Source organism: Stomoxys calcitrans, chromosome 1 (assembly GCF_963082655.1).
Source record: "Stomoxys calcitrans chromosome 1, idStoCalc2.1, whole genome shotgun sequence".
In the NCBI taxonomy this organism is placed as follows: Eukaryota; Metazoa; Arthropoda; class Insecta; order Diptera; family Muscidae; genus Stomoxys; species Stomoxys calcitrans.
In genome coordinates this window covers 211,189,576-211,214,932 of record NC_081552.1, presented here as the reverse complement: position 1 = coordinate 211,214,932, position 25,357 = coordinate 211,189,576, and the positions used below count along the sequence as shown (strand labels likewise).

At 38.4% G+C, this 25,357-nt stretch overlaps 2 protein-coding genes across 4 annotated transcripts in view; both read right to left on the bottom strand.

The window, feature by feature from the left end:
- LOC106086343 (serine-rich adhesin for platelets) overlaps positions 1 to 25,357 on the bottom strand; it is a 148,904-nt gene that overhangs the window by 122,604 nt on the left and 943 nt on the right. For all 3 annotated transcript variants that reach the window (XM_013250983.2, XM_013251006.2, XM_059360846.1), the window contains exon 2: positions 8,761 to 8,815. The gene's annotated coding sequence lies outside the window, so the exon portion shown is untranslated. The remainder of the gene's footprint in view (positions 1 to 8,760; positions 8,816 to 25,357) is intronic.
- On the bottom strand, positions 607 to 7,822 carry LOC106085994 (uncharacterized). The gene is made up of 4 exons (XM_059368388.1): positions 7,801 to 7,822; positions 1,075 to 1,232; positions 836 to 1,003; positions 607 to 768 (listed from the first exon to the last, which is right to left on the bottom strand). Exons 1-4 carry the CDS (start codon positions 7,820 to 7,822, stop codon positions 607 to 609), a joined length of 510 nt encoding a protein of 169 aa, XP_059224371.1.

Below are 25,357 nucleotides of genomic sequence, written 5' to 3'. Positions count from 1 at the left end.
AAACCTGATATAGCTCCCATATAAACCGATCTCCCCGATTTGACTTCTTGACCCCTTAGAAGCTTCAATTTTCATCCGATTTGCCTAAAATTTGAAACAAAGACTTGTGTTATGGCTTCCAATTTCCATGCCAAGTATAATCCGAATCGGTCTATATTCAGATATAGCCCCCATATAAACCGATACCCGGATTTGACTTCTTGGGCCCTTAGAAGCCTAAATGTCCACCTGATTTGGCTGCTGAAATTTTGCCCCAAACCCTGTCTTATGACTTTGATGACAATATCATTGCCAAGTTTTATCCGAATAGGCCCCTCTTAGTCCCCATGTCCCAATATGACTTCTTGTGACCAAAATAATTCAAATACAAACTCAATTAATAAGGGTACAATTTTAGGGGCATCCATGGTCGAGGGTAACCAAGATTCGGCCCGGCTGAACATAGCATGCTTTTACTTGTTTTTTTTTTCGCAATTACATTACACCTTATATGCAACAATTCCATTGAAATAGATCTACACATTGAATAAAATGATGACTCAAGATTTTCAATGCTTTGAAAAAAATCAAAATCAAATCTAATTTTGGGAATTTCTTTTCAATGAATTACACTAAAAATGAATTCTTACGATCGAAATACATTTCCACTGTGGCCTTCAGATCATTGTAGGCGAACACTTTTAATTTGAGCATGTATTCGCCATCGGGAATTGGGAAAAGTCGAAATTTGTCTTCATCCAACAACAAGTTATCGATGATAATGGCATGCTTAAAAAAAAAAAGACAAACAAATCTTTGGAAACATCAACCTAGACCAAATTCAAAGTTCACTTACGTCGAAGGGACAGCTGTGATTTACATTGGATGCTGTGAAGAAAATATCAAACAAGACCTTTATAACAGGATATCTCTTACGCTTGAGTAGGAAATCACAAAAATCCACTGTATAATTGTACAGAAAGGGTTTGAAGCCATTGGCCTTTTTGTAAAATGCTGCATTGACCTGTAACGCATGACATTATCAATGAGGGCAATAAGGGGTGGGGGGGTGGTTGGCATTAGTCTAAAGCTCACCGAAACATTCGTTACAGGAATTTTGTACAATCCCACTCTGACATTTAGGGTGACTATGCCACGCCCTATAACTTTTAGACGACAAATTTCGGAACGAGAAAAGTTGACATCATGATCTTGACACTTGATGTTGGTGAACTTGAATGTGGACTTTGCTGCTATTTGAAAAATTAGTACGGCAAAAACTCCCAAAATTACGAATTGAAATTTCCCGCTAATCATAACTAAACTTTTCGCTTGCTTTTAGACGAATGCTTAAAAATTATTTTAATATCGTTTTTTGCATATTCAATTTCCCAAGCATTTTATCTATTTTTAATTATCGTTGGCTTTTAGAAAATCATGGAAAAGTTTCGATTATATCTAAACTATACTTATATTGCAAATTAATTTGTTTTATTTTAGTTTCAGTTTATTGATGCAATAACTAAGCCAGACCAGGCCTTAGGTTAGGTTGAAAAGAGGATGCGGAGATTAATCCGAAATTGGAGGCTCAAGAAGTCAAGATTCCAGATCAGTCATATAAGACAGCTATATCAGGTTATGTACCGATTTGCGCAATACTTATCACAGTTGTTGGAAGTGATATCAAAACACAAAGTGCAACATTTCAGTCAAATCGTACACAAATTGCGCCCTCTAGAGGCGCTACACCTACCCTATAAGTACAATGTGGGAGTATCCAATTCTGAACCAATTTTTATGGACTTCGGTGAATGTTTTCGGATGGGTTATTTTTTTATCAGAGCCCTATACTGGCAAGGTTAGGAAAAAAGTCCTTCTTGCATATCCTATCATCCACTACCAAATGTCTTTCGGTATGAGGGTGTTTCCGGGGATGAGGTGGACTCCCATGTATCAGATTCATGCTCTAGTTTCAAATATCTTTCATTTGAGCCTAATATTGTCATTATTGGTTTGCATTTCCATTTGGCTGGCTTTGGAGTTGGGGCGGCCGCCCAAGACATCTCACCTTACAGAAGTATACCAAATTTCTGTTTTTGAGTTTTAATAAACAAACTAAATTTCGCGTAAATCGCCTCACCCATCTCCAAGATCTGGCGTTTTTGCAAAAAGTGTAGGGGGAGGGTCCACCCCATTTGTTAGACTTACTTTATCCTCTTACTTTTGGTGGAGGATTGGAGTAGCCAATCCCTTTGCCCCTAAAGTGGATATCAGATTCATAGTCTACTCCCAAAAACCACATTTGGGCCACATATTGCTATAGTCGGTATATATGTGTGGTTCAGGGGAAGTTTATGAGATTTGAACACCTTTTTTGCCATAATCCACAAATATTTACAATTTGAGGGGCGGCCACGCACGCTCTAAGCCCTGAAAAAATATCAGCACCGTGCTCTAAAGTAAAATTCATTTTATTTAAGCTGCAATTGGTTTAGGGGAAGTTTATTGGGTGAGACTACCCCCAAAAACACTTGGCCTCAAATTCGTTTTCTACTATCAAATACCTGTTATTTGAACCCCTTATTACCATAGTAGGCAAACATGACCGCTTTGAAAGTAGTTTTGGGGGCGGACCCTGAAATAATAGCAGCATCTGCAAATGGAAATTTGCCTGTAAACATTTCTTTAAGGAACTGGGAGAAACTTCTCAAAAAACAAATGCATGCCCTCCGATTCAAATTTAAGCTCAATGATAAGGGACCTCCTTTTTTATAGCCGAGTCCGAACGGCGTGCCACAGAGCAACACCTCTATGGGGAGAAGTTTTTACGTGACAAAGTACCTCACAAATGTCGCCAGCATTAGGAGGGGATAACCACCACTGAAAAATTTTCTGATGTTCCTGCCAGGATTCGAACCCAGGCGTTCAGCATCATAGGCGGACATGCTAACCACTGCTACGGATTTTACTCTACTTTCTAATACCTTTCATTTGATATCCATATTGTCCCAATCGGTAAATATGTGCTTCTGGGTGGTTTTGAGGGTTGTGAAGGCCCCTCAGACACCAAGGAATACCTTTTTATGTAAGATTTGTATTCCATTTTTAAATATCTTTCATTTGATACCCATATTGCCCAAAGCGGTAAAAGTACCTTGTTGGGTGGTGTTTTTGGGGGTGGGGAACCCCTCCGAGACTTAAGGTGACATTTTTAAGCCAAATTCGTACTCTACTCCTAAATACCTTTCATTTGATACCCATATTGTCCCCGTCGGTAAATATGTCCGTTCGAGTGGGTTTTGCGATAGGGCGTCCCCCCATGCTAGTTGACCCCAAAATGTTATACCAATTTCGTGTTTTTGGGGTACCATCAGGTGGCATGGAAATCGGTTAATAAATGCGTCTGTTACTGGCTTAAGTATATCTGAATATGTGACGATATGTTCGGATTATCTATTCGATGAGGTTCAGGATTGAAGGGTCTCCATGTAACACTATCTGACCATCGCTACATTAGGTTTAGAATAGCGCGGACAGCGCCGAATCCGATAAACTCCCGGAATAAGTTGAAAACCAACTGGACAAAATTCGGAAGGCTTCTAAGAAAAAGACTTGGGCAAGATAATTTAGATTGTCCAAGCATAGAAGACATTGACGAAAATGTCAACAGGATTACGGCTACACTAGTGGGGACCTTCGAAGATAGTTGCCCTCTTCGGGAAAGGAAATCAGACCAATAAAAACCCTGGATGACCGGGGAGATTCGCGATATTGGGAAAGAGGTCCGCAGACTTTTGAACAGAGCACGTCGAAAACAAATCTGAAGTTTATTGGGATGTGTGTTACACACGGCTCAAGGAATACAATAGGATTACCAGAGCGGCAAAACGTGCCTCCTGGAAGCTTTTTTGCGAACAGGTCGATAGTGTTAATGACGCCGCCAAGAAAAAAAAAGGTTTCTCTCAAAAACCCATGTCCAAACTGAAACGCTAGAAGACGACATGGGAGTAAGAGCAGAGACAACGGAGGGCATGATGAGGCTTTTGATGAAAACCCATTTGCCACAGGATACGACGGGACTCACGGCGACACCGGAATCTTAGAATAATGACGTTGATCGAAGGTTTATAATTACAGAATTTATGATGAAGGAATCCCTGAGCTTCAAACGATTTAAGTCACCCGGATCTGATGGAATATTTCCGGCATTACTACAGAAAGAGGCAGACTATCTGGCGCCTCGTCTGGCCAAAATTTTCACAGCGTGCCTAGGACTTGCATATACTCCGAAAGCCTGGCAGGAGGCAAGGGTGGTGTTTATAGCCGAGCCCGGCAAAGGAAGTTATGCGACACCATAGGCCTACAGACCCATAAGTCTTACGTCCTTTCTACTCAAAACCATGGAACGTATTGAGGACACCATGATAAAAAGTAGAACATCCAGCGAACTGCTCAAATACAAACAGCATGCCTATGTCAAGGGAAGGTCGATGGAGACTGCCCTGCACGAGGTTGTGCATAAAATAGAAGAATCCTTCGATGCCAAAACGTACACCCTGGCGGTATGCATTGAACTCGAGGGGTCTTTTAACAGTGTGCGGACCGACACACTGATCCAATCCTTAGACCAGTACGGGGTGGAACCGGTCCTTTGAGACTGGATAAACCATATGCTAAGGAACAGGTGGATAAATTGTGTGTCCCATGGCATAAATATAAGGTAGAAAGTGGCACAAGGCACGCCACAGGGTGGGATTTTTTCGTCAATTTGCTGACTGAGGAGGGATTTGAAGACCCGCTTGCTACGCAGACGATGTTATAATACTTCTAATGGATAAGGATCCGTACCAGCTATGCAGCATAGCCGAAAGGGTCTTGCATATGGCATATGACTGGGCTAGACCCAAAGGTCTTAATGTTAACCCAGAGAAGACTGATATATGCCTGTTCACGAGGAAGACGAAGGTGGGCCAACTTGACCCACCACGTTTCCTAAATAGGACGATTTCGATATCAGACAAGGTCAAATATTTAGGTGTGATCTTGAAGAGGAAACTGAATTGGAAGTGTCATATTCAGGAGCGTACTGAGAAGGCTCACAGATGTTGGGCACTATGTAGACGGGCCGTAGGCTCGAAATGGGGCCTGAATCTGAGGATAGTCAACTGGCTCTACACGAGCGTGATTAGACCAATACTTACTTACGTCTCAGTAGTTTGCTGGACTGCTATGGAGAAAAAGTGCATCATAAGGACCATGCAACAGGTTCAGAGAACATGTTGTCTTGGCATAAGCGGAGCGATGAGCCGTGAGACTTAAGGCGATAGAAGAATGAACTGAGGATGGGAGCAGTTCATATTATTGCGGTATAATCGAGGCGACGATAGGAAACATGGAAGGAAGGGAAGAGGTTTCCGATCGGATATCTGAGATGAACCTTGAAGTCGAGTGCGAGGCACTGCTGCCATCGCTACAGTCTTGGATTGACGGAACCCTAGTATTGCCATCTGGAAGATTATGTTACACGGATGGATCAAAGCTAGAGGACAGAGTGGGGGGTCTATACTGAAAACCCAGGGACTGTGATCTGTTTTAGACTGCCTGGCCATAATACGGTTCCGAGGGCGAAGATTCGGGCGATCACGGAATGCGTGAAGTGGAGTTGTGCTAATGCGAGGACGTCAAGTGTGAACATCTTTACCGACAGTAAAATTGCCGTAAGGGCAATAACAACAAGGACGGTAAGGTCTTTTAGTGTAAGAAGGAGATTAACGCATTCTCTGAGGATGGAAAAATATGCATTGTTTGAGTGCCGGGCCATAACGGAGTAAGGGGGAATTAAAGGGCAGACGATTTGGCGGTGAAGGCCAGAGGACTGCCATCAATAAACTTGTTTAACCCGAAGCCTTTCGCGTCGACGCAGTCCCAGTTAAGGGAGTGAGCGACAGCGAGGAATGCGCATGCAACATTGTGGAACAGCGAAACGGTCGGTAGGACGGCGAAAATCCTATGGGGTAATCCGGGTCGTGAGAGGACGAGGCTATTACTGAAAGAAAGTAAAAAGGAGGTCAGTATAGCTATTGGTATCGTAACGGGACACATAGGACTACGAGCTCACTTATGTAAAATCGGTGCGGCAAGTGATAGCATGCGTAGGGCATGCGGGAAAGAGGATCAGACGTTGGAGCATTTCCTATGTCATAACAGATACCGGCACTTAGGTGGGGACACAATACCAGACATGAACCAACTAAGGAGAGTGGTCTTGAAAACAATTAAGGATTTTGTAAGTAGCACGGAATTCCTAACTTAAAATTTTCTTTTTAGAGGTTACTTTATAGTTTTTAGAGCGCATAACAAGCCGATAACTGGCTTAGGTGTATGTCCATCGTGTCATGGGGCGGATTAAAATCTGCAACCTCTTTTCAACCTAACCATATCCAAATCTGAACCGATATTGAAGAAATCTTGCAGGTATAAAACGAAACAATCGGTTTCAAATTTTGTGCAAATCGGTTGAAAATTTTAGTTACTACGGCCATTTAAGTGCCCAGTTTTGTGCAGATCGTTTGAAATTTTAGATACTACGGCCATTTAAGTGTAAATCGGGCGATACATATATATGGGAGCTTTATCTAAATCTGAACCGATTATGATGAAATCTTGCAGATATGTTAGGATAAGTAACAAAAAAATATGCGCCAAGTTGTGTGCACATCGGTTGAAAATTTTAGTTACTACGGCCATTTAAGTGGAAATCGCGCGATACATATATATGGGAGCTATATCCAAATCTGAACCGATTATGATGAAATCTTGCAGATATGTTAAGATCAGTAACAAAACAATCCATGCCAAATTTTGTGCAGATCGGTTGAAAATTGTAGTTACTTCGGCCATTTAAGTGCAAATCGGGCGATAAATTTATAACGGAGCTATTTATAAATCTAAACCGATTTTTACCAAAATCGATAGCATTTGTCCCTAAACCAAAAAAGTAACATGGGCAAAATTTCGTGACGATTAGACAACAAATACGACCTGTACCTTAATTACAAGAATACATGGACTCACAGACGGATATGACTAAATCGAATCAGAAAGTGATTCTGAGTCGATCGGTGTACTTATCAATGGATCTAGCTCTTCTCCTTCTTAGCGTTGCAAACAAATGCATAAACTTATAATACCCTGTACCACAATGGTGATGTAGGGTATAAAAAGGGTACGACAGCCACCTCTCCCCAAAAGAGGTGTCGCTCTGCGGCACGCCGTTCGGACTCGGCTATAAAAAGGAAGCCCCAAATACCTAATTTAGCTTAAACTGGAATCGGACATCACTCATTGAAATGTGAGAAGTTTGCCCCTGTTCCTTAATGGAATGTTCATGGGCAAATTTGCATTTTCACAGCTTCCACTTTTTCAACAGAATTTTTACTTACAAAATTCTTTTTATTTACACTTGTAGAATGATTTATCATTTGTCTTAAAGTAAACCCTAGTTCAGATTTCTTTTCCTTACTAATGGAGACATAAGCTCTACCCTATCTCATTGGTAAACGTCAGTTAGATATGGCAACTCTTTTGTAATGTGCCAAAAAAATCAACCAAAACTACACATTGTTTTGTGGGGTAATGTTTGTTGATTTTATTCGGTTGGCTAATGCTAGTCATCATCATCATCAGTTGATGTACATACGCCCCCCTTCGGCAAAAGAAAAAAATAAACAAACAAAAACAGCCGACAATATTTTGTCGTAGACCAAAGCCAACCAACCTCGTGTTGCAGACAACAAAAACTCCGACAGGCAAAAGACTCACCAGACAAAGCAACAAAGGCCATGATGTTGTTTAGCTGTTGTAGCAACAAAAGTTAAGACAGGAAAGAAGCCGAAATAACAAAAAAAAGCTGCTAAGACGATGGCCAACATGCAGAAACAGACAGATAGCCGAATGCGTTTGCAAACAAAAAAAAACATAGAAGCAGGAAAACAAAATAAGTCAAAACCAAGAAATAAAACATCTACACTATAAAAGAGAGAAGAGCGTATAGCTACGTTGGCGTATGCTGCTGCTGCTGCTGCTGTGATGTCGACGTTCAAGCAAAGAAAAGAAAAGTACTAGAGACACACACAAACACATACAACCATCAAAAAGACCAAGAAAAACGTGCTGTTGCGGTTTAATGTGCAATCCGCAAATCATCGGTTTTTTCGTCGGCAACAAACATTGCTCTTCACACAAACCCATACACTAGCAAGTAAAGTGTGCTACTTGTGTGTCCGTCTGTCTGGCAGCTTGTTTTGTCTAAAGTTGGAGAAAATAAATACGATTTTCCACATGAACATCGACAATTTTCTTTTGCCCCCAACAGCAACAGCAACAACAACAAGACATCAACAAATATTGTCTGGTAAATTTGCTTTTGTTACTTTGTGTGTGCAAAGTCAGGCTGTTTAAAGCACACACAGCTTTTCTCTAAACCCGTTCACCGCTATTTCCTTTTTGTTTCTTGTAATGACAGCATAACATACCTTTACCAACAACTACCTCGTATGGTTTTTTATTTCAGTTAAACTAAGGTTAAGAGAACAAGAGTAAGAGAAGGAGTGTGTGAGAGCGAGAGAGTGGGAGACTGGGTGAAATTTATGCAGCTTAGCCAAAAAAAAAATTAGATGAGATATTTTTTAAAGGAAAATTAAAGCATTTTCATTAAAAACAGACAATTATACTTTTATGTTACCTGCTTATGATGGTATTTTGTGTAATAATTAAACTTACATTATGAAAATCCAAAAAGTTGTCCCTTTGGACTTGTGCACCAATCATAGGTTATCTGTAATAAAAAATAAAAAAAAAAAAAACTGTAAGATTTTGTGTATAATTAAAAAAATAAACGAAATAGGTACAAGAATGTACAATAAAGTGTTTAATAGATATGAGTGACATGGGGTAGGTCTGTTGGATATTAAAACAAGCATGACCGTGCTAAGTTCGGTTGGGCCGAATCTAATATACCCTCCACTATGGATTGCATTTGTCGAGTTCTTTGCGCGGTATCTCTAGGCAAACAGAAAATAATGGAGAATAATTTTTATGCTATTGGAGATATATCAGGTTATAGTCCCATTCGGACCATAAGTAAATTGAATGTTGAAGACCATAGTAGAAGCCATTGGGTAATATTTCAGTCCATTCGGATAAGGATTGCGCCTTGTAGGGGCTCAAGAATTATATGTGAGAGATCGGTTTATATGGTATCGGGCTGTAGATCGATTAAGACCATATTGGACACGTATCGGATAAAAATTGCGCCCTCTCGAGGCTTTAGAAGTCAAGATCCCAGATCGATTTATATGGAAGCTATATCAGGTTATGTATCGATTTAAACTATATTTATCGAAGTTATTAAAAGTCATAACAAAATACGTCATGCATGGTTCAAGAAATCAAGATCCCAGATCGGTTTAAACCATATTTGACACAGTTGTGGGAAGTCATGACAAACAACCTATTGCTAAATTTCAGCCAAATCGGATAAGAACCAGTGGTTCAAGAAGTCTAGATCCAAGATCGGTTTATATGGCAGCTATATCAGGCTAAAGACCAATTTAGACTTTTTGGCGCAGTTGTAGGAAGTCATAACAAAACACTTCATGGTAAATTTCAGCCAAATCAAGAAGTCAAGATCCAAGATCGGTTTACATGGCAGCTATATCAGTCTAAAGACCGATTTAAACCATATTTGACACAGTTGTTAAAAGTCATAACAAAATACTTGATACCAAATTTCAGCCAAATCAGATAAGAATTGCGCCCTCTAGTGGTTCAAGAAATTAAGATCCATGATCGGTTTATACGGCAGCTATATCAGGCTATGGACCGATTTAAACCATATTTGGCACAGTTGTTAAAAGTCATAACAAAATACTTCATGGTAAATTCAGCAAAATCGGATAAGACTTGCGCCCTCTAATGGCTCAAGAAGTCAAGACCCAAGATCGGTTTATATGGCAGCTATATCAGGTTATGCACCGATTCGAACAATACTAAGCACAGTTGTTGGAAGTGATACCAAGAAATCGCGAGCAAAATCTCAGCCCAATCTGATAAGAATTGCGCCCTCTAGATGCTCAAGAAGTCAAGACCCAAGATCGGTCTATATGGCAGCTATATCAAAACATCGACCGATTTAGCCCATTTACAATCCCAACCGACCTTCACTAATAAGAAGTATTTGTGCAAAATTTCAAACGGCTAGCATTATTCCTTCGAAAGTTAGAGTGTTTTTAACAGACAGACGGACATGGCTAGATCGCCTTAAAATGTCATGATGATCAAGATTATTTATACTTCATGGGGTCTTAGATGCATATTTCGAGGTGTTACAAACGGAATGACGAAATTAGTATACCCCCCATCCTATGGTGGAGGGTATAAAATGGGTTGTGATTGGCTTAAACTTGTCAAAGACTAGGCTAATATGGGGTACCTCTCTTATGTCAACTATGACCACCGATCTCCACGTGGTGTCACCAGGGTGATTCACACGTCTCATTGCATGCAAGCGGCTTTGTGGTCAAAAAAGAGATTGTAGCTGTTGATTGGTCTTTCTCGGTTCTTTTGGCGCAGCGTGAATATCTGATCCAGGGTGGATTTGCCAGGTCTAAAGTCGCCCTGATAGGCCCAATTATCTCATTGATTATAGGTTTTAATCTTTCACACAGTACGCTCGAGAGTATATTGTATGCGATGGTGAGTTGACTTATCCGGAACCTGTGGTAGCGCCCGGTAGCTTTCAGCTAAGCTTCCCGTGGTAACGATGGACACCATACAAGTCGGAATTCATAGTTCCAGCCTGTGTGGTGCTCATAGCTATTCCGTGTCGACCATGAGTGTACCGGAATAAAAATTTTAAAATCATTTTGTGTCTGAGGTTTTTTAATCGAAACACCTTAAATGTAAGATTTTATCTAATCTTGAATAAAAGCATCACCCTAATGTACATGCTTACATTAGTACCAAATAAATGATGTATCGTACGCGCAAATGGTTTTTATTAGTACACACTGGCAACAACTGGCAAGCAAATATCATTTTGAATTTTTTATATTTCAGTCGAATTTTTTTTTTAGTTTTTTGCTTTTGTACATGGCTTTTCTTAAGTAAAGCAAAACATTAGAGATATTAAAGGAGAAAAAAATAAAGATATAAAATAAAATTTCAGGTCATAAGCTTACAGAGAACTTGTGCATATACACATAGATGCGTTTGTATGTACCCTTCAAACATTTGGAAGTGACTTTCTCACTCCCTCCCAGAATAGTCACTTTTTAGGTCCTTTTGTATGATAGTTTGTAGAGATTTCAAAATTTACAACAACAAAATACATTACTATCGGAATTCTATCATTCATGTTTCGCTAATTAGTTTCTCAAAATCAACTGTTATTGGTACAAATTTAAAAATAGATTCTTTGTTGTTGTTTTGGATACTACCTTAAAAAACCTCACACAAGAGAATGTATGTTTACTTAGGCTTCTGTAATGAAAAAAGGCCGGTAGCACAGAGGGATAACATACGCCTCACAATCGTAAGGTTGGCTGTTCAAATCCCAGTCAGGGAAAATCATTGCAAATAAAATCTTCGACTTTAAACTCGATTTGAAAAAGACATAAATTAGAAAGAGAAATAAAAATAAGGCTCACTCTAACTGGTAAAAAAACATCAGGCCAAAAAAAAAATATATTTATTTTTATTAATGACGTTGATAATCGAATTTTAAACTTTTTTTAGTCCCTATTTAGTCACTCATGGGTATATATCGCCAAGTGGCACGTTTTCTCCCGTACCGAGACACTAATTAGTGTAAAAAATGATATCGCCTGAGATTGTTTTCAACTTCCTTGAGTGCAGATTTAGTAACTCGCACGATAGAAAATGTTTGGAGGGTAAGAGCTTATTTCATAAATTTTATAGAGGAAGAAATCCCATACAACCAACAGACCAACCATCCATCCATCCGTTGAACATTCGCAGAATTGTGTTTCTCTATTTTCACTTTTGGGGATCTTGTTTCGGTATAATGTTCATTTGGGTATGTGTGCTAGTGCTTTGTCAGTCAGTTCGTCACTTCGGCCGTTTTGCCGCTCGTTTAAGGGTGTTTCACAATTCGACATTTCTAAAATATTCATATTCAGTAGTTCGACAAGGCGGATGGATATTGTGAATACCCTCTGTCGTTGTTCAGTCAGTCGTCTCTCAAGGCTCTAAATTTGGTGTGAATGTATGGAATTAGTTAGAATTGTACGTAGTAAAAGTGTAGCTGTGTGTGTGTGGCGTACGAAAATTTTGAGTGGTTTTATTATTGTTGTGCTGCATTTTCTACATTTCTTCTCGTCTACCACTACTGACTGCTCTGCCTTATGGTTCTCTGCTGGTTTGCCAGTTTAGCCGTTTGTCTGAACGAACATCACTACATAATTATTGTGCAAGCGCGCAGGTAAATGAGCACTAATTCACACAGCTAGCAGGGTTGCCAGATATTTGCCATATGGCGGTATTCACGTGCACACAATCACAAACGTTTAGAAATATAGCAGCCGCCGCCACTACCATACCATTTTGAGTCTCTATTGGGTGTTGATGTTGTTGTTGTTGTTGTTTTTTTTTTTTGTTATTTTTTCTATGCTGTCAATTGTCGACTTGAAGGTTACAATTATTATGGATATGTAACAAGGTCTATTTAAAATTGTGTAACGTTTCAAGTATTTACTCGCAGATATTGAAGTGTTCTTCTTTTAGAAGAATTTAAGCATCCCATGGCGGCTGAATGGAGGTAGGTTCAGGTTTAAACAAACTGTCAAAAATCTTCAGCTTGGTCTACAATTTAACCATGAATCGTCTTACAAACGAACAATGCTTGGAATTTATTGAATTTTATTATCAAAATGGATGCTCTGTTAAGAAAGTTCATCGCGTGCTTCTTCCATTCTATCGATGAAGCTCATTTTTGGCTCAATGGGTACCATGGCGAAACAAATCATATGGTACAATCCGCCATCTTGTCATCAAGCTGATCGACGTTTTACCAACACACACACAGACATTTGTGTGCATGTGTGTATACGTGTGCGTACATGAGCTGAGAATATGCAAGAAAGACGATAACAACAAAGAGAATGCAAACAAAAATCTGACATCTTAATACCGCCAAACCTGGCCGGCTGTTGACAGCTGTTCGCGTGAGACCACCTTTTTAAATCCGCCTTGAATGGGTACATAAATAACAGAATTAACGATTTTGGAGTAAAGATCAGCCAGAAGCATTGCAAGAGCTACCAATGCATCTGGAAAAAGTGACAGTATGATGCGGTTTATGGGCTGGTGGCATCATTGGACCGTACTTATTCAAAGATGATGCGTATCGTAACGTAACTGTGAATGGTGAGCACTATGGTGAGATGATATCCCATTTTTTTGTCCAAAATGCAAGAGCTTGACTTGCATGACATATGGTTTCATCAAGACGGTGCCACAGCCACACAGCACGCGTAACAAGGTACTTATTGAGACGCGAGTTCGGCGAACATTTTATTTCACGTGCGGGACCGTTTAATTGGCTGCCTAGAACGTGCGATTTAACGCCTTTATACTATTTTTTGTTGAGCTATGTTAAACCTTATGTCTATACAGACAAGCCCGCTTCAAATGACGTATTGAAGCATTTATTCGTGAGATACCGGCCGAAATGTTGAAAAAAAAAGTATGCAAAAATTGGATTAAGGGGATGAACCATTTGGAGGCCACCGTAGCGCAGAGGTGGTATTCCTACCACTGCCTGTGGATAGGTCTCCATCGTCCAGAAGCCTTAAGGTGGATCTACACGATCTAGAGAGTGACATTTCAGCGCTACAAGAGAGAACATCTAGATCAAGCGGCTCTAGACCAGAGAACAGCAGAAGCGAATGACACGCTCATACCTAATACCAGCACACCTATAGTCGTAAGCGTCAAGCTTTCGGCTATAGGTATGCGTGCACGTCAGTAGTCGTGACACGTGTGAGTCATGTGATTCGTGAGTAATATTCAAATCTAATCACGTGATTGTGCGTGAGTGATTAAATTAAAATTCTTCATGCGTGAGCGTGAATCACGACTCACGAGAAAATCACGAAAAAAAACTGTGAATGGCATAAGAGTTATCGGAACCTGAACCAAATATGATCCCGACCAGCCCACATTTGCATATTACTATGGATGTGGTAGTGGAGTTGTTATTCAAGAGGATGGTTAATTTATCCATGGTGGTGGGTATCCAAAGTTCGACACGGTCAAACTAAACACATTTTAAGTTGTTTTATCTGCACTCATCTTTTTTCCGTTCTTTCGGAAATAATTAAAAAAAAACTAAACATTTAAACCAATAAAACAATCAAAAACAAATAAAAGCGTGCTAAGTTCGGCCGGACCGAATATTGGGAACCCACCACCATAGCTTCTGCAAAAAATTTATACAAAATACATTTTGTTGCAGAGCATCATTTTTCAAACCAGCAAAAATTAAAGCCTCTAGAAACCGAACATGGATGATCGAGAGACCGCTTTACAAGGGAGCTATATAAGATTATAGACGGATTTGGTCCGTATTTGGCACAGTTTTTGAAAGTCGTAACAGAACAACGCATGCAAACTGTCAGCCAAATCGGACAAAAATTGCGGCTTGTAAGCACTCAAGAAGTCAAATCGGGAGATCGGTTTATATGATATTTAAATCTGAACCGATACGGTCCATTTGCATTTTTGGAATAAGGTTCTTTTCTGGCATAGCAATATTTTCTCCAAAAGTTAGTAGGTCTATCAGCTCCAAATAAATTGAATTTTGATTCGTCGCTAAATTTTAAACCTTCCAAAAAAGAATCGGGTTTATTAATGTAGCGTTTAGCGAAGCGTATTGAGGTGAAACTTTGCACAGATTCTTTTCTTGTCCATAAGCGGGTTAAATTCGAAGATGGGCTACATCGGACCATATCTTGATATAGCCCCTATATAGACCGATCCGCCAATTTAGGGTATTAGGCCTATAAAAGCCACATTTACTATCCGATTTTGCTGAAATTTGGGACAGGGAGTTGTGTTGGGCTCCTTGACGTCCATCTTCTATTTTGCCCAGATCGGTCCAGTTTGAATATAGCTGCCATATAGACCGATCCACCGATTTAGGGTCTTAGGCCTTTAAAATCCACACTTATTATCCGATTTTGCTGAAATTTGGGACAGTGAGCTGTGTTAGGCCCTTCGACATCGTTCTTCAATTTAGCCCAGATCGGTCCAGATTTGGATATAGCTGCCATACAGACCGATTTCTCGATTTAAGCTTTTGGGCCCATAAAAAGCGCATTTATTGTCCGATGTCGCCGAAATTTGGACCAGTGAGTTGTGTTAGGACCTTTGACATCCTTCTTTAATTTGGCTCAGATTGGTCAATATTTGGATATAGCTGACATATAGACCGATTTCTTGATTTAAGGTTTTGCGCCCATAAAAGGCGCATTTATTGTCCGATTTTGGCGAAATTTGGGACAGTGAGTTGCGATAGGCTATTCGAAATCCTTCATCAATTTAGCCCAGATCGGTCCAGATTTGAATATAGCTGCCATATAGACCGATCTCTGGATTTGAGGCTTTGGGACCAAAAAAGACGCATTTATTGTCCGATGTCGCCGAACTTTAGGACATTGACTTAAGTTAAGCCCCTCGACATCCTTTTTCAACTTGGCCCAGATCGGACCAGATTTGCGTATAGCTGGCATATAGACCGATCTCTCGTTTTAAGGTTTTGGGCCCATAAAAGGCCCGATGTCGCCAAAATTTGAAACAGTGAGTTGTGATAGGACCTTCGACATCCTTTTTCAGTGAGTTAAGTTAAGCCCCTCGACATACTTCTGTAATATGGCACAGAACGGTCCAGATTTGAATATAGCTTTCATATAGACCGATCTCCCGACTTTGGTTTTTGGGCCCATAAAAAGCGCATTTATTGTCCCGATGTCACCAAAATTTTGGACCGTAACTTAAGTTAAGCCCCTCGACATATTTCTGCAATTTGGCCTAGATCGATCAAGATTTGCATATAGCTGCCATGTAGACCGATCTCTCGATTTAAGGTTTTGGGCTCATAAAAGGCGCATTTATTGTTCGATGTCGCCGAAATTTGGAACAGTGAGTTGTGTTGGGCCCTTCGACATTCTTCTTCTATGCTATGGGACATAAGGTATGCATTTTTCACCGGTTTTTGACGAAAGGTAATTTACATATATATCCGATGTGGTGGGTATCCAAAGTTCGGCCCGGTCGAACTTAACGCCTTTTTATTTGTTTTATCAATCTTTCAAATTTCACGCAAAGATTTATTTTCTGTAAATATTTTTAGGATTAATTTTCGAATATCCAAAGCTATGTTAACACTTCATACCATTTTGTCTGTTTGCAATGAACATTAATGCGTTACTGGTTCAGTATTAATAAGCAAAATAACGCACCATCATAACTGTCTTAGCGAATAAATTGAAAACAAAGACTGCAAGAACCGTTATATTTGCAAGAACAATCTCACAAATACAATGTGTACGAATAATTTTTTTGTTTTTTTTTCTTCATTTTTTAGTTTTTCGCGTCCAAGATCTTGAAAGGGACGTATAACAACAATTTTTTTGTAGAGAGAGAATTGCGTGCATTATCAGATACCAAAGAGCAAAGTTGAAAAAAATATTAAAAATTGTGTCCTTTGTTAGCTTTTAAAATTTTACAACGGGTGCACGTATAATTTTTTGGGTCACTGTATATGCAATTTAGCCTGACCCCAAACTAATTTAAATGCAGCACAAATAGAATTATAACGACATTTCTTTTTTTCCATGTACCTACAATCTAGAAAATAAGTTATATGTAGTTACATACAAACACACATATAAGCAATATCATGCTGCGATATAAAGCACAAACTCAAGGTGACAATTCAACATTTTCCCTCTCCCCATGTCCTTGTGCCAATTTCAAATGGCAGTAATATATATTATGTTGGTAACCCTACTGGGCAAACAATGTGCATAAATTATAAAGAAAAGGATAAATTTCATTTCCTTTACACAACGCACACAAAACACATAACAGAACCAACCGCACAAGCATTGGATATCAGTAACACAAGCAAGCATTCAGACATACATGCATGAGACTGAGAAAAATGGGGAGGGGGTCTTGCTATACTGCTAGACAGTGTCGCCTTTATTGTTGCTAGTTTTGCTCTATTATTGGTGTGGCATTTCTTTTTCCTTAGTGCCAACCAAAACGACTGAATATAATAAACCACCTCGTCTTTGTGACTCTCCTTCAGACCACCCTACAAGGCGTAGTAGAGAGGTCGCTTCTACAACATTATGTATTCTGTCAATGAAAATTGAAGAATATAAAGTTGTTTTTTTTTCCTTTTTTGTAATAAAAAGGCCATATGAAGAAATCAATGATGAAATGACGTTAAACGTTTAAATTGGAGCCCACCGCAAAGTAACAGTGTTTTTGTTGTTGTTGTTTTTGCCGTTTGCCAATGAATGGAGAAAACACACAAGTCGACCCCCCATAAAAATACGAAACGATGACACGAGAGTGTCAGTCTGTGGGGTTATTAAAAGAGAATGAGAGATATAGAACACCAGACAAAGAGAGCTAAAGAGTGAGTATACTCAATGTATTTGAATGGGGAAAAGCGGCAGCATTAGCAGAGCCCCAATGAAATATGAGAACATACGCTACAGCAGCAGCAGCAGCAGCAGTAACAGTAACAGCATCAAAAACAACAATAACAGCCACACCAACTATCAATTACTGCTACTGCCTTTATCCCCACCCATGGCAAATGAGTTTCATTCCTTCGTTCGTTGCGCCGTAATGTGTTCTAATATTCTACTCTAATAGAGCAAAAAAACAAAAAAAAAACTATGCTATTTATTTTTAGTAAATTTGCCGCCATAAATCATGGGATTTATATAGATATTCGTATGCATTTATCAAAACCCATATGATATAAATACAAGTACAAACCTGCACTTGTATGCATGCATGCCACATATGGATATGCACTTTTAGCTGTGTGTGTGTAGCTCAAAAATTAATTTGATTTGTTTGAAAATGTTAAAAGGCTTTGTAAATTATTATATTATTATGAACACTTGTCCTCACTCATTTTGATAGCAAAAAAAAAAAAATATTTTTATGAAATTTCGGGCCTCGAAAAATGTATCGAAACGCTGTGAAACACACTGACACTAACACTCTGTTATTTTTTGCCTTTAAAATGAGGCAAGTCGTCACCGAATCGTAGACAATGAATGTAATTTTTCAATTAATTTTAATTATAAAGTTAATTAGGAAACAAAAAGTGCTACATGTATTTGTGTGCATGCATGTATAACAACTGTATCCATATGTATGTTTGTGTGTATGACAAAGTGTTGACATCAAATCATCCGACTCTTATAAATGTGTTGCTGCCTATGTACATACATACACGTTCTAACAAAAGTTGGATACATTAACGAAATAATGGTAGAAGCTATTTAAAATGGGGCATACAGAGTTTTTATGGAGGACTTTAAGGATTTTTTAGCTACAATATATCTTTTTGGCAACATTGGTTTAAACAATTTCATTGGCCTATAATTTAATCATGAATCGAACAACGCTGGCAAATTATTGATTTTTTTTTGTCAAAATGCGCAAGAAAGTTCAACGCGCGCTTCTCCCATTCTATCGACGAAGCTCATTTTTGCCTCAATGAGCACTTAAATAAGCAGAATTGTCGATTTTGGAGTCAAGATCAGCCAGAAGCATTGCAAGAGCTACCAATGCATCCGGAAAAAGTCCAAGTTTTGTGCGGTTTATGGGCTGGTGGCATCATTGGACCGTTCTTCTGCGAATCGTAACGTAACTGTGAATGATGAGTAGAGCTGGCAATCTATCGGTAATCGCAACATTCGATATTTTCGATATTTTTAATAATAAATATCGATAGTATCGATACTATCGTTAATTTCCCATCACCTATGTTTCAAACGAAAATGAGAAGTAAAATTAGGAGATCGATTATATAGAAGCAATATCAATGCACAGACCTAGCAATCCCATGGCAGCCGGTTGTATGTACCGGATTGACCCGATGAATTCCTTCATCGGCAAGGGCTGCCGCTTCAGTGTACCACACACTGCTACTACAACAACAACAGACCAAATAAAACCAAGGTTAATAAAGTCAGTTGGAAGTCATGAGTGAAATCATTGTACAAAATGTTAGTCTTATCGGATGAAAAGTTCGCCCTCTATAGGCGTAATGTATCTTAAAGGATACATTCAGTGTCGGATTGCTCATTATACCCTCCACCATAGGATGGGGGTATACTAATTTCGTCAAATACTTTTTATTAGTGTAGGTCGGTTGGTATTGTAAATGAGTCAAATCGGTCTATGTTTTGATATAGCAGCCATAAAAACCGATCTTGGGCCTTGACTTCTTAAGCCTCTAGAGGGCGCCGATTTGGCTGAAATTTTGCACGTAGTGTTTTAGTAGCACTTCCAATAACTACCCTAAGTATGGTTGTAATCGGTCCATGTTTTGATATAGCTGCCATATAAACCGATCTTGGATCTTGACTTCTTGAGCCAATAGAGCGCGCAATTCTCATCCGATTTGGCTGATATTTTGCACGAAGTGTTTTGTTATGACTTTCAATAACTGTGCTAACTATGACGTAAATCGGTATAGAACCTGATATAGCTGCCATATAAACCAATCTGGGATCTTGACTTTTTGAACCTCTAGAGGGCGCAATTCTCATCGGATTTTGCTGAAATTTTGTACAACGGCTTCTCTCTGCTAAGCTCGCAAAAGGGTGCTGCTAGTTCAAGTTAACTTCTTCTTCACGGGTAGAGAAAAGTTGATAACAAACGTGCTCGTTTCAGAGCCATATGGTATTGATAGTAAAGCAACACCGTATGGTACAAAAACAACACCGGATGGTATGGATGAACATTAAAATGATTAGTACCGTTTGGTACTAGGCTTATTACCGAACTGGTATTGATTTTAATGCCAATCTGCAATTAGTTTTAGCACCATTGATTATTGGTTTAGTACCAAACCGTTATAAATTATTCCACCACCTAATGAACCAAAAAAAACAAAAACAAAGAAAATAAAATAAAAAAACATGCATTGGGAAAAAGTACAGCTAATAGACAGGGTTGCCGCGCGTGGTTAATATGGTAATTGTATCATAGAGGCGTTTTCGCAATTAGTACGATTCAAATACAACATACCAACGTACGGCCCTTGAAGCCATCACACCTAGTATGGTTCAAAAGTCTTCTAACCAAAGACGAAACGCGTCACATAGTGGTTGGTGTGTGTTGCTATTTTTTTCCATTAGCAAAGAAAATCTCCGATCATTGAGCTCGTCTCGAAAGAGAAACAAACAAAAATTGTAAAATTTAATGATCTTCGCCCTTACAGGCACAAATCTTGAAAATGAGAAAATAATTTTAATCTAATTAAGACTGTCATGTTTTTGATTAAGAATGTCCTTAGAATTTGAACTATTTCCATTTCCGACGCTTTCGAGTATTTGAATGCACTCAAATTGTATTACAACATATTTGTTTAACAAATTTTTTATAATGGTGTCAATATTTTAAGTACAAAGCTCAACAACACTTCTGGCACGATGACAAGAATACAAATGTGACGCCGTCAATTCTTAATAGCCTCCTTAGTCTGGTAGGGAATCGATACCATGACATAATTACCAGGTAGTGTACCGTTAACAGCTGCGTACCATATTTTTTCTCGTCAAGTGTACTATCTGTCAACGAGTTTTGGTACTATAGTTAGAAACCATACACACACAAGCAACGAAAAATGGCGCGAACTAGTAACAAACTCAAAATCAGAGTTGCACTTATCACTGATTTTGACAGATAGTGCACTCAATATTTTGTTGTTGGGAAACTGTTACTCCCAGTGAATAAATATAACTTGATCGATGCCAAATAGTATTAAAAATCTTTGCCATTGACGCGAACAAAATAATACCAGGCGGTATTGGCAAAGTACCGTAATTTTTCTATCAGTGTAATATCTTTCATCCGCTTCCAACGTAATGAAGTTAGGTCTTTACAACCTTAAAGTGGTTTGGTATTAATTTTGCTTTTGTACAGTGAAAATCAAAGGCCACCTAAAAGTTTACCAACCCTCTTAAAAATCTGTTTTGTAAAAATTCGCTAAAAATTTTTGCATTGGAATATTCCATTTCCATATGGTGCAAATCTACACGCCATGGGTTCAAATTAAAAAAATTAAATTGATTTTTCTGACGTCATGCCTTCGTTCAAATACAAACTGAGCCCATATCGGAATAGTGAATAAAAAAAGAAATGTGTACCAATAGATATGCAGCTGGGTAAATCAGATAAGTACAGATGCCATTTTTTTTTATAAAAATTCGACTAAACGAAACTTAATGAATGTAGAATACATTTCGATAACATATTGTAGGTATAAAACGAAAGATATAAGAGTGCCCTGATTTTTATGTGTGACCATAAAGGCATTATTATTGCCTTACCCATGCTTATAACAATGGGTTTCATACAAACGTATCAATTAAGTTACACAAACGCCTTATAATCGAGCAAGCAAAACCCAGAAAAACACACACAGATTATTTCAAATATTGGGGGAAAAATTCGGTAAATTTTAATATCGCCCCGCTTACCCCACTCTGCCAGCCATTATCATGCACAAACTATTAGAATTTTGTAATTCAGCAGAGCAAAACATAAAAAGAAATGAAAGCAAAGCCTATAGCGAATACTCAAACCTAAATGAATACAACACACAAGTATGAGAGAGGTAACAAGAGATAGAGAATGAGAAATGTCTCATTAGCTGAATTTTTTCGTTTGTTACAACAACAGCAACAATAACAGTGCTGTGAGCCGACTAGCTAACCAGCCAGCCAGCAAGCAAGTAACGACAAATAAATAAAGCAGCTAAAGCGGTAGCCACGACGGCTGCGGCAGAGACACATCACACCAACAACACTCATTTTTGCTCATTATTACGACGTTGGAAGACGAGTGACTACCACACGACAATGATGTCGGCAATGCCAAGTAAAGTAAATATAAAGAGAAGGAAAGCGGAACACAGAAATTAAATGAATAAATATATGTGTGTAATTATTATGTAGTTGTGCTTCTTCTTTGCCTTTATGGATTTTCTACATTTGGATTTTTCAATTGGAACAAGAGGTAGGCAGGCAAAGGCAAACCTCGAAAAAAAATCAATTGTCGTATAGAGTCGATGGAAGATGCAAATGCACACATGCTAGGGTTACCGCTTTCGGGTTATTTCTCATATAAATAAGTGGGGACATAGTTTGGGTCTTCAAAAAAAAAAAAACTTTTTTAACAACAATATCAAGTTAGAATTATTAACAAAGGAAGTTTATGCGAATTGGCGAAAAAAAATATATAAAAGGGGATAAAAAGTTTAAAGATTTGTGCAGATCACCAGATGATGGGATGTGGATGAGATACTACAGTGGCCGACAAAAGTCTACAAACCACACCTTTTTTTAAACTACTGGTTGCCTTCTACAGCACAACTGAGAAACGGAATGATGACAGTTATGTTTATAACTAATTTGTATTCACGTAATAAAAAATAAATATATATATAAAAAAATTAAATACCTAGGGAAAGTGCTCCTAAGTTTTGTTTTTTAAACTCAAATTACTAAAAATATATAAAATTTTATATTAAAAAATGGTCAATGAACGTCAATAATATTCTCAGCTCCCCTTGTAAGCAAACATTTTTGAGCTAAGTTTACAGATTACGTCAGAATCAAAAAGGAGGAAGATTTGTTTAAATTTTGAATCAAAAATAATTTTTAATGGTAAAGGAAAAACAAACCAACATTTTTGTCATACAAATTATTAAAAAAAAAAATATTTATTTATATGTTTTTATTTGATGGCGCCTTTAGGGACTATAAAAAATTGGAGTTTCGATTAAGGTGGGTATTAACTTCAGTTTTCACAGTGAAACTCTTTCATGAAAAAAAAAATAATGAAAAAAATCTATTCTTTAAATTTGGCATTCATTAATAGCGTGGTCGAAACGTTTTTTAACTTGGGCCAACATGATAAAAAAAGGAATTTTTGTTGCATTCGCGTTGCATTTTAGTTCATTTTCTTTTAAATAAACGACATTTGTTAGCAATTGTAGCTCTTTGACTTTTATTTTTCGTGATATCGCTACGCTAACAACACAATTTACCAAAATAATCATGGTGAGAAAACATATGATGGGAGTGTTGCCTATATGTCTTTTTATTGGAAAAAACGTTTTTTAGAGGATTTTTACAATAAGGAAACAATGTTTTGTGAAAACTTTCCATAGTGAACGATCTTAATACCTACCTTTAGCAGGCATTTGAATGTCAAATTGCCAGATCGGTTTGTAAAGGGGGATATATCAAAATATTGTCCGGTATATACAATTTTCGAAATTGACCTGCCTTTGGACAGAAAAAAGTCTGTATTAAGTTGGAGGCCTCCTTGGCGCAGAAGTTAATTTGTCCTTCTATGATTCTCTACGCCGGGACTCCAATAATATTGCAAATGCAACTTTTGCCCATAAACATTCTACTAAGGAACAAGGGCAAACTTCTCACATATCAATGAGTGCAGTCCGATTCAAGTTTAAGCTCAATGATGAGGGGCGTGCCACAGTGCGATCGTTTCGCCAGGATTCGAATCCAGGCGTTCAGCGTCATGTCTATACAGGCAAGCCCGCTTCAATTGACAAATTGAAGCATTTATTCGTAAGACACCGGCCGAAATGTTGTAAAGAGTATGCCAAAATTGAACTTAGCGGATGGACCATTTGAGGCGCGGTAACGGTCAACTTTTGCATGAAATAATCTTCAAATTAAATTATATGAACCGTACTATCGATTCAAATAAAGATTTCATGAATTTTTCTAAATTTTGTGTCTTTTTTTTTTTGGAAAACTTTCCTATCGCTCTTAAAAATCACGCTTTCTGTACTTTATGGGGTCACAGATCAATATTTCGAGATGTTACAAACTGAACGACTAGATTAGTATACCCTATCCTATGGTGGTGGGTAAAAAATGCCAGGTCAGGAGTTTCAGAACTTTAGGCGCACTCCTGATTTCAATGGAATCTGGTTAAAAATTAGTTTAGACCTTTTCCACCAGAAAGGGGCTTCAAATCATAGTTCACTCATCAGAACTGGTTTGTGTGCTCATTTCATAGATCAGGGGGCCAAAAAATTCCAGATTTGACCCATTTCATTAAAATCCTTCACACAGTTTCACAGTACGCTCTCACAGCGAGTGAAGCAAATATCCACTTTACGGACACAATGGCAATAAAAATCACATTTTTTTGCATACCCCTTATAATCCCAGGTAAACGTATATGAAGATTTTTTTTTTTGGGCTCGGGATTGAAGGTCAACAAACGGGTCTTCTCCCATGAAGTGAATTTGTACGGAATATGGGCAATATGGTACACAATTTTAAGGAAATTTTGAGTAAAACAATAAATAATAATAAAACAAAGTCATAGGTGTCAATACAGCATCTTTAAGGTCTTGAGAATGTTGACCCCCTTTGGGTAAATTTATGAAAACATTACAAACAAAACAAGTAAATTTAGTAAATTTGGGTAAATTTATGAAAACATTACAAACAAAACAAGTAAAAGCGTGCTAAGGTGGACCGGGTCGAATCTTGGGAACCCACCACCATGGAGCCAAGGGAGCCATATCTGGTTATTGACTAATTTGGACCGTACTTAGCACAGTTGTTAAGAGTCATAACAGAACACTATGTGCAATATTTCAGCCAAATCGGACAAAAATTGCGGCTTCCAGGGGATCAAGAAGTCAAATCGGTAGACCGCACTTGATACAGCTGTAGAAAACCATAACAAAACACAGTGTGAAAACTTTCACGCAAATATATCAATCAACATATCAATGAGTGCAGTCTGATTCAAGTTTAAGCTCTATAATAAGGGGCCTTCTTTTTATAGCCGAGTCCGAACGGCGTGCCGCAGTGCGAAACCTCTTTTGAGAGAAGTTCTACATGACATAGTACCTCACAAATGTTGCCAGCATTAGGAGGGGAAAACCACCGCTGAAAATTTTTCTGATAGTCTCGCCAGGATTCGAAACCAGGCGTTCATAGGCGGACATGCTAACCTCTGCGCTACGGTGGCCTATGTATGG